At 52.0% G+C, this 10,361-nt stretch overlaps 1 protein-coding gene across 2 annotated transcripts in view; it reads right to left on the bottom strand.

Moving 5' to 3' along the window:
- Nucleotides 1-8,319: 8,319 nt before the first annotated feature.
- Creb3l1 (cAMP responsive element binding protein 3 like 1) overlaps nucleotides 8,320-10,361 on the bottom strand; it is a 38,426-nt gene continuing 36,384 nt past the window's right edge. For both annotated transcript variants that reach the window (XM_042676097.1, XM_042676098.1), the window contains exons 11-12: nucleotides 9,185-9,449; nucleotides 8,320-9,041 (exon numbers count right to left, since the gene is read on the bottom strand). In XM_042676097.1, coding sequence (XP_042532031.1) covers nucleotides 9,005-9,041; nucleotides 9,185-9,449 — 302 coding nt within the window. In that variant the 3' untranslated portion in view covers nucleotides 8,320-9,004. The remainder of the gene's footprint in view (nucleotides 9,042-9,184; nucleotides 9,450-10,361) is intronic.

Here is a 10,361-nt window from a genome sequence, read left to right as displayed (position 1 = left end):
CGACAGCCAGGAAGCCCTCCTCCCCACCCATCGCCCGGCTTCCTCTGCCGCACCCTCCTTACCTGTACGACACCTGCTTTCGGAGGTGCAACTGGCCAAATCGCTCCTCCACCGAGGGTCCAGCCGCCAGACCTCGGGGGCCCTCGGGCCAGGGCTGCGAACCCCGGGCCTCTTCGCCCCGCGGACAGCGGCGGCGCACCACCTCCTCCGGCGGCCCCTCGGCCATGCTGCTGCCGCCTTCCCGGCTGAAGTTCAGGGTCTCGGCCCGCCTGGGCGTGGGGCGCACGGCGGGGAGCAGCGGCGGGCGGGGGGGGGCGCAGCGCTGGGTCCCCACGTTCCCGCTCAGATCAGCAGCGCGACGTGGGCACTGCGCCCGGGGAAGGGCGGGGGGGGGGTCCCGCTGCGCCCGGGGTAGAGGAGTCCTGGGACGGGTTGGGGTGCGGCGTCGTGCGCCCCGGGGAGCCCCTCGGACGGACCGACCTGCGGATGGGGACAGTGCTCCGGCGACTGCCACCACCACCACCGCCGCCGCCGCCGGCGCAGCTCGCTCGGTGTCACCTTAGAGACACTGGCCGGGGAGGGGTCCGGGGAGGGAGGAGGGCGCCGCCCGCCCCGCCAGCCGGGCCCGGGCGCGGAGGAGGGGGCGAGCCCGGCCCACCCGCCGCGCGGGCACCCACCCAGCTTAGGGTGCGAGGCCGAGCTTCGGGGCGCTGCTCCGGCCCCCACTTCGGGGGCCCCCACCCCCGCACCGGTACTGGCTGCGTGCGCTGGCAGCTGCCAATCATCGCCCCGCCCGCCCGTCACTCAGCGGCTGAGATGCCACCCCTCACCTCCCCCTGCGCTCCGTCCCGCGTTTTCCGGCTTTGGTATTTGCTGCTTACCGCGAGCCCCCAGCAGGTGGAGGGGAGCAGAGGGGGGCCGGGTGGGGGGAGGCCAGAGGCGGTGACACGAGCCAGCTTTAACCCGGTCCTTGCCACGGGGGTTTAGAAATGCAATTGGATTTAGCTAAGGGGCACAGGAAGGGAAACATACATGCCCAGGAAGGAAAGATCTGAATGCAGGGAGCACGGAGCTAGACCTAGAGTTCTCTCCATCAGTTCTCAGAAGGGACCCAGTTGGGACCCTGGTGGGACCGGGCTGCATATGCAGTTTAGAACCCCTCGGCTTGTGGGAGATCCTCCAAGCTAGAGGCTCAGAGTCTTTCAGAAGCTAGAAGCAGCCTCTTAGGGCAGATGAAGCAGATGAGGAAAAAGAAGCCAGCGTCAAGGGGAAAGAGTAGAGACCTTCTTGGGGTCCCTCTTGGATTTTCCCCTCTTCTGCCAAGATCCCTATGGACTTTTGTGGTGTTTTTTTTTTTTTTTTTGGGTCCGGTTGTGGGGCCTGAACTCTGGGCCTGGGCGCTGTCCCTCAGCTCTTCAGCTCAAGGCTAGCGCTCTACCACTTGAGCCACAGCGCCACTTCCGGCTTTTTTCTTTTTGCTTATGTGGTGCTGAGGAATCGAACCCAGGGCCTTGAGCATGCAAGGCAAGTGCTCTACCACTGAGCCACCTTCCCAGCCCCTTTTGTGGTGTTTTTTAAAAATTATTATTATTATTATTAAATATTGCAAGTCCTGGGACTTGAACTCAGGACCTGGGCACTGTCCCTGAGCTTCTTTTGCTCAAGGCTAGCACTCTACCACTTGAGCCACAGTGCCACTCTAGCTTTTTCTGTTTATATAGTACTGAGGAATCGAACCCAGGGCTTCATGCATGCTAGGCAAGCATTCTACTACTAAGCCACATTCCCAGCCCTCTTGGGGTGTTCTTACATCTGCATTGGAGTGGGATCCTGGTTGAGTTCTCAGATCTAATTCCTAGTCATGGCCTAGGCTCATCTTTCTGAAGTCCACCTTTGACCATAGCACGTACCCTCCCCTGAAGTATGAAATGGCTGCCTGAGACCTTAGCTTGACATTCAAGGCCTACCGTGATTTTCCTGCATCCCATCTCTGTCTCATTCACTGTTTTTCCTTCAGTGCAATTTCACTCTGCGAACTGGCATCAGGTCTGTATGGCATCATCTAGATTGGCCCCCTCCTGCCCATGGACTTCAAATCCTGAGACTCCTAAAGTTTCCTTGCCTTCTAGGAGAACTGGCCCACAGTGGCCTCTGTCCCAGATGTGTTGTTTAGTCTGTGTCTTGAATCTGACTGTGACCCCATGCTTTTGCTCAGGTTGTACCCACTGCCTGTGGAAAGAAAACCCATTCATCATCCTCTTCACAACCCAGCTCTGGAACCACCTCCTCCATGTCACCTTCCCTCATACTCCAGTTCAGGAGCTCTCTCCTCCTTGGGTCCCACGATGACTTCCTGGGCCTCTCTTGGGGCACCCCTTCTTTCACACTCTAACAGTAGCCTTGTCTCATTTGATTCTCACCACTACCCTGGGTGATAAATATGATCGCTTCCTCCATGCTACAGAGGAATGTGAGGCGATGTCATTGGAGTGATTTATGTACCTAGGTTGGCTTGAACAGTCAGTGATAGGGCCAGGCTTTAAATCCAGACCTTTGGGTACCAGATCTCATGTCCTTTTCCATCTACCATTTGGCAGCCATGACAGCGTTTGCTTGCTTCTCTCTCATTCATCTGTAAAATCCCAAAGGTCTGCTTCAATTCAGCCTCCCACCTTCCACTGACCACCATTGCCTGAATGGAATTGCATTCGGCTTTCCTAGGCACAGTTTCTCCTTCAAAGCTAAGTCCCCACTTCTAGGGGTGGGAGGCTGGGTGCTTGAGAGTCCCCGCTCTCCACCCTAGTTACCCTGGGACTGTCCTAAGATTCTTGGCTTTTATTTCCAAGCATCCTGGCCCTGAGTAGCCTCCTACACCATGAATTATGGTATTCTATCTGGATTTGACATCCGTTCACCAGCTGCTTAGCTGCTGGGTTCCCAGGTTGGGTTTTTGTTTAGTTCTTCCCTGTGGAGCTCTCCTCTCAGTCCTTTTAAAACTGAAGCTTCATTCCTCCATGCTCACCCCTCCCTGCTCAGAGCCAGCTGCTGATTGCTTATCTTTTTCACTGTGGCTCTTTTCGTCTTCCTAAGAAGGGGGAGAAAAAGAGCCCCCCCCTCCCCGCGTCTCTGCTGCCCCCCCCACCTCTGCAGCTGCAGCACACCCCTGTCTCCAGCCCATGGGCTTAGAAAACAATCACTTATGTCTTTGAAAGGTTTAGTGCATTACTGATCTGGTACTAAGAGGTTTACCTACAGGCTTTCATTGGTACCTCGTAGCTACTTTAGCGGGGTGGGTACCATTTTCCAGATGAGGACACTGAGATGAGGAGGATTGGAGTAATCCGCTGAGATCACACACAAGCCAGTGCAGCATGGATGGACCTCAGAGCCCTCTCAACTGCCATTCTGCTGATCAAGCAACTCAGGGTTTTCTTGGAACTCTTTGTAGCTTGACTCAGGAAGACCCGAGGGGTACCTGTTACCTAATTCAGAAAAGTGCACAGTTGGGCTCAGGGGGGTCATGTAATCTTTCTGGGCTTGGAACCACAGCTCTCCCTGTTGCAGGGCTTCCCCCCAGTCCTGCCTCCCCCACCCGCCCTCTGTTTCCAGAGCTTTGTTTTCCAGGTGTAACAAAGGGTTTGTTGTGGCAATCTGAGCAGGGTGACTTGGCACCATAAAAACTATCACATGTGCTGTTGGCATAGAAGGCTGCCAGGCTAACAGTGGAGTGTGGAGCCTCCAGCTTCACTGCGGGGGATGCACTGGGCCCTTCTAGAGGCAGTGGCATATAGCCCACAGAGGTGGTAGTATTACCTGTGTAGCCTAGGGGAGGGGAGACAGCCTGGGATGGGCTGCAATCCCTAGGGGGACCACCCTGGAGCCAAGGCTGCTCTAGGAAACCCAGTGCTCAGGGATCTCAGGCAGCCATCTAAAGTGGGGGAAGGAGGAGCGAGAGGAGATGGAAGGAGAGCAGGGGAGCCAAAAAGAGGCCCATGTTCATAGATAGCTTTGACCCTTAATTGTGTGACCTTGGTCAGTCATTTTACCTGAGTCTTTCCTTGTCTTTCTTTGTCTCTGTCTTTTCTCTCTCTCTCTCTCTCTTCCTTTTTGGAAGTGCAGAGAGTCAAACCAAGGGCTCTGCACATGCTAGATGAGAACTCTACCACTAAGCTCCACCCACCCCAACCCCCAGCCTGCATCTCACATTCTTCACCTGTAAAATTATCCTTCCCTTGGGATTATTTCTGTTCCTAATTGGGGTATGCAAAGGTCTCTCTCCAATGCCTGGTACAAAACAGTGCTCCATTCCATCCAAGAGCTGTGTCTCTTTGGAGCACTATTAGCACAAGATGAAAGAGGATGCTTTCTCTGTGGGCTGGGAAGGTGGCTCAGTGGTAGAGCACTTGCCTTGCTATGCCTAAGGCCATGGGTTCGATTCCTCAGCAGCACATAAGCAAAAAGAAAAAAGCCGGAAGTGGCACTGTAGCTCAAGTGGTAGAGCACTAGCCTTGAGTTGAAGAGCTGAGGGACAGCGCCCCATGACTGGTCCAGAGTTCAGGCCCCATGACTGGTCCTAAAAAAAAAAAGAGGATCCTTTCTCATTTTTCTTTTCTGCTTTCTCTTTCCTTCTTTCTTTTTCTTTCTCTCTCTCTTTCTTTCTCTCTTTCTTTCTCTCTTTCTTTCTCTCTTTCTTTCTCTCTTTCTTTCTTTCCTTCTTTCTTTTTTTAAATACTGGTACCAGACCTTGAACTCAGGGCTTGGGTGCTATCCCTGAGTTCTTTTTTGCTTTAGGTGAGCACTCTATCACTTCAGTCACAGATCTACACCCAGCTTTTTTTGGGGGGAGGGGGAAAGGCGACAGGTAGTTTGTTGGAGATAAAAGTCTCATGGATTTCCCTGCTCAGGCTGGCTTTGAACCACTATCCTAGATCTCAGCCTCCTGAGTAGCTAGGATTACTGATGTAGAGCCACTGACACCTGGCTGTCCCTTAACTTTTTTGCTCAAGGCTAGCACTTTACCACTTGAGCTGCAGCTCCACTTCTGGCTTTTTGGTAGTTAACTGAGATAAAAATCTCATGGAAGCCAGGTGTCTGTGGCTCACACCTGTAATCCTAGCTACTCAGGAGGCTGAGATCTGAGGATTGTGGTTCAAAGCCATCCCAGGCAGGAAAGTCTGAGCGACTCTTATCTCCAATTAACCACCAGAAAACTGGAAGTGGTGCTGTGGCTGAAGTGGTAGAGTGCTTGAACTGAAGAGCACAGGGACAGTGCCCAGGCCCAGAGTTCAAGACCCATAGCAAAAAAAAAAAAAAAAAAGGAAAAAAAGAGTCCCATGGACTTTTCTGCCCAGGCTGGCTTCAAACTGGGATTCTTACTGGCATGAGCCACTGGCACCTGACTCTCCCACTAATTCAGCTCTCATACCACCTCTCCCCATTGCTCCACCCCATACCTCACAGTACTATAGCGGGGTCTGTCAGTTTCCTGCCCTGTCATTCTGTCCAGGCCTCTCCAGTCTAAATGGATCTGTCCAGTTGCTCCCCAGATCTCACATCTACCCATCACCTCTCATTTATTTTCTCTCCTTGTGGCACCCACGGTCTCCCCCCTACTGTCTCTTTGTCTTCTATAAATATCTTCAGTCCATATTCTCTTCCAAAAAGCAGCCCCAAACTGTTCTTGAATTTGCCTAGACTTCCCTCTGTTGCCGGAGCACTGAGTTCCATCAGCGAGTGCACCTCTATCCTTGGCCTGCCCCTTTTGTCCTCTCCTCTGTCACCTTGACTCCCCACCCTCACCCCTGATCCGTGGTTCCTGCCAAGGTCACTGGTGGCCTTGTTCCTTTGTCTTCTCATCCTCCCCAACCTCTTACATGGTATCAGGCTACCCCAGTTGGCCTGAAAGCTGCCTGCTCCACCATTTCTTTCCTACTGTTCCTTTCCCCTGCTTTGTGTTGATTTCCTTTCTCCTATCCTTACTGGTCATCTTCCCCACCTCCTCCATCTGCAGGCCAAGCCTCTAACATTGGGATTGCTGATGGCTTCCTGACTTCAGTTGGGAGCCCTTTTTCCCTGGTCTAAGATTTGTATTTTATTCTTATACTTCCCTCAGGCAGCTCCAGTGCCAGATGCATTCGGCTCAACACTGCTGCTTCTCTCCAAACCTACTCCTCCTGCCACAATCCCTCTCTCTGGGATGGTTTCCCCAACCAACCCAGGGTTCCGGGGGCAACACCTAACAGGTCCTCCTGGGCTCTGTGCTGGCTCTTGAATCCCATAGTCAATTTGATGTGAGAGCCTGGTGACAATTCTTCTGGTCACCTGTGGCATCAGCTAATGGGCTCGAACCCCCTGCCGAGCCGGCAGATGAGTATTTACTTTGTGGCTCCCCAGAACCTTTATTAGATCTGTGGAAGGACCATATTCTTTATCAGTACCAGCATGAGAGGAAGACAAGCTGGAACACTGGGTGCAAAATTGAAAGAAATAGTCCTTGTCGGGGTGAACAAGTGCCACTCTAGGGGTTTTTAATTAAATTTGGTAAGTAGTGTGTGTGCGTGCGTGCGTGCGTGTGCCTGTGCGTGCATGCATGCTCCTACTGGGGCTTGAACTCAAGCCTAACACTCTTACTTTGCTTTTTCACTCAAAGATAGTGCTCTATCCTCTTCTTCCAGCTTTTTGCTAGTTAACTCCAGATAAAAGAATCTCATAGGGGCTGGGAAGGTGGCTCAGTGGTAGAGTACTTGCTTTGCATGCCTGAGGCCCTGGGTTCAATTCCTCAGCACCACATAAGCAGGAAAAGACAAAAGTGGTGCTATGGCTCAAGTGGTAGAGTGTTACTCTTGAGCTGAAGAGCTGAGGGACAGCACCCAGGCAAAAAAACAATAAGCCTCATATTTTCCTGCCCAGGCTGGCTTTGAACTGTGATCCTCAGATCTCAGCCTCATGAATCGTTAAGATTATAGGCATGAGCCACTAGTACCCAGTCCTGTTTCTTTTTCTTTTTTTTTTTGTCAGTCGTGGGCCTTGAACTCTGGGCCTGGGCGCTGTCCCTGAGTTCTTCAGCTCAAGGCTAGCACTCTACCACTTGAGCTACAGCGCCACTTCCAGTTTTCTGGTGGTTTATTGGAGATAGGAGTCTCACGGACTTTCCTGCCTGGGCTGGCTTTGAGCCGAGAGCCTCAGATCTCAGCCTCCTGAGTAGCTAGGATTATAGGCGTGAGACACCGGCGCCCGGCTTGTTTCTTTTCTTAAGGCTAGTTACTCTACCACTTGGGTCACAGTGCCTCTTTTAGCTTTTTCTGAGTAGTTTATTGAAGATAAGAGTCTCAATACTTTCCTGCTCTGGCTGGCTTCAACTGTCATCCTTAGCTATCTTGCATACCTAGGATTACAGGGATGAGTTATCAGTAACCAGCTTCATCCTTCTTTTTTGACACATCTGCAGAATGTCTTACTTTTTATTTTTTGTTTTGTGAGGTGGTGTAGCCCAGGCTAGGCTAGAATTCATTATGTAGCCAGAGCTGGTCCAGAACATCCAATCTTCCTGTTCTGAAGAAGTATTAAGGTAATGGGTGTAAGCTACCACACCAGCAACAACTCTACTTTTGTCCTTAGAAGTGGACAAACTCTTTCCAAACTCTAGGAGAGATAAACAGGATGTGTACAGTGGAGGGTGGGAATTTCAGAAGCCATATAAAAACCTTGACTGCCACACAACAGTTTAGCAAATGACAATGCCGATACTCAAATACAGCCTTGTGTTTGTTTTTGAGATGGGGGGGGGTCCTCAATATGATGCATAAGCTGGCTACACACCCCTGGACTCAAGGGATCTTCCTCTGCCTCCTGATTAGCTGGGTCTATGGTGGCCTCACTACATCAGCCACACTTTAATCTGAAGTGTGTGCCTTAAGGTGTGGAGGAAAAGGAGACCAACGCTGAGAAATTGACAGATCTTAGGAGGGCTAAGTCCAGCAGAACATAGGAAATGCTGAACACAGTACCTGGCTCACAGTTGGAGTCTTGGAAGACCAAGACCCTGGCTTATAGAGCTTTCCGCTTCCATACACAGCAACACTAGAGGTGAGGGATGGCGCTAGAGGTAGGGGAATTCCAGCAGATTTCTTGGCCTCCTTTGTGCTCTGTGCAGGGCTGGACGAGGGAGTCCAGCCAATACACCTTCCCATTCTACCCCTCACTAGAACATAAAAGATGCTTACCCTCCTCCCTTCCCTGTTCCTCCCTCCCACCATCCCTGCACCATGAAGAAAGGAACAAAGTCAGGAATTGATGCTGCATTTTTTTTTTTTTTAAATTTTGCCTTCTTAAAGCATGTGCTGAGCTAGTGGAAGGGAGCGGTCTGGCAATTAAAAAGGCCCAGCAACTTGGGCAGCAGTGGCAGGAAAGGCCAGGAGAGGGTCTGTGTGTGTATGTGTGTAGGGGTGATGCCCTCTGTGCCAGGCCAGGGAAGAGCAAAGCCCGCACTGACTTTGTAAAATATAAAACAAGGGAAGGAGACGGTGGGAAGAAGATTTGTAAAATACAATATCTTAGGGGGTTGGCAATAATAAAAAATAAGGTTCATTATTTACAAACAATTTCTGTTCTTGGTCTCTGTACAGTGGGAGGTGGGATGGGGTGTGTGCATGTGTGCGTGTGTGTGTGTGTGTGTGTGTGTGTGTATGAGGAGGAGCAGGGGGCTGTGGTGGTGGGAGTTTAATGGGAGGGAGGGTACCAGTGAGTGGTTTATCTGAGGACGGATGGTTGTGGGAGGGAGGAGGGGAGAACAGAGTGGTTAGCCCAAGGGAACAGTCCAAATACTGGGGGCACATAGAGGCCCCAGCCGCCATATGGGCTGGGGAGGGTTGGGGAGAAGCAGAGCCCTTCTCCTGGAGTAGGAAGCCCCAGGGCAGGGGTACAAGCTGGATTGGGGTCAGTGAGCCAGAGAACGCCTCTTCTGGGAGCCAAGGGGTCCGTCCTGTGTCCTGAGTCTTGGATCAGCCTAGGAGAGTTTGATGGTGGTGTTGGGGCCCAGATCCCTGGAGAGAGAAGACAGGATGAGTTTGACCAGAGCAAGCCCTCTCTTTCTGCAGGTGATCTGCAGCTGAGCTAGACCCAGGGAGGACTGGGGCCTGGGAGCTCAGGGTGACAGGGGTCAGGGGGAGCCCTGGATCACGCCCACCTGTCTTGGAACCACTCCTTGGTGTGGGAGAAGTTGGGACTGGTGCCATTGCCGCTGTCCTTTGGCCAGGCCTCACTCAGGTACTTTGTGGTCTCGTGGGTGCTGTCCGGGTGGTCATGCTGCAGGTGGTCCTCGGGCCGCTGCTCTGCTGGCTCCCCTGGCTTGATCTCCCAGCCTTCTGGGGGTTCCACAGGCAGCAGGGCTCCATGGCCTTCTTCCCAGGAGCCCACCCCATCGTCATAGAACAGGAGGTTTCGGGAGGGCACTGGGGAGGAGATGCAGGGTGAGCCCCAGGTACCCCTCAAGTGTGCCCCCTCTCCTCAGCCTGGCCAGTCATGGCCCAGTAGTGAAGGACACAGGCTCTGAGATCTTACAGGTCTGGATCTGAGCCCCAGCTCTATCCCTTTCTGGCTGTGTAACCTCAGGCTAGTCATATATTTTGCTTTGATCTTTCTGAGCCTCAGTTTTGCTGATCTGTCAAATGGCAATATTGGGATCATATAGGGGAAGTGACTGAAACTGTGGTTAGTAAAAGGGCTAGCTCAGAAAATGTTTTGGGCAGAGAGAACTGGGTTCTAATCCCACCCCTACTGTTTACTTTCTGGAGGACCTGGAGTCTTCCCCATTCTAGGTTCTAGTTTGTCCTTTGGAGAAATCAAGAAAATAAACATTTAATCTGGGTGCTGGTGGTTCATATCTGTAATCCTAGCTATTCAGGAGGCTGAGAGTTGAGAATTACTGTTTGAAACCAGCCTGGGCAGGAAAGTTCATAAGTATTTTTTCTCTAATTAACCACTCCCCAAAAAATCAGAAGTGGAGCTATGGTTCAAGTGGTAGAGGACCAACCCTGAGCAAAATACAGACAGTAAGGACAGCTCCCAGGCCCTGAGTTCAAGTACTTTTACCAACACACACACACACACACACACACACACACACACACACACACACACACACACACACACAGTGATAAAAATTTGTTGGGCACTTGCCATGTGTCAAGCATTTATATAAAGCTCATAAATCCACATCAAATTAGTAATTTTTTTTTTTCCAGAGCTGAGGACCGAACTCAGGGCCTTGCGCTTGGCAGGCAGGCATTTTTCCGCTGAGCTAAACCCCCAGCCTCAGTAAAATTTTACAGAACTTCAATGAGATTTCTTTTGGGGGGAGGGAA

This window comes from Dipodomys spectabilis, unplaced genomic scaffold (assembly GCF_019054845.1).
Source record: "Dipodomys spectabilis isolate Male_0828 unplaced genomic scaffold, ASM1905484v1 ptg000030l, whole genome shotgun sequence".
Classification (NCBI taxonomy): Eukaryota; Metazoa; Chordata; class Mammalia; order Rodentia; family Heteromyidae; genus Dipodomys; species Dipodomys spectabilis.
Note: the sequence above shows the minus strand (reverse complement) of the source record. Positions and strands in the feature narration are given on the sequence as shown.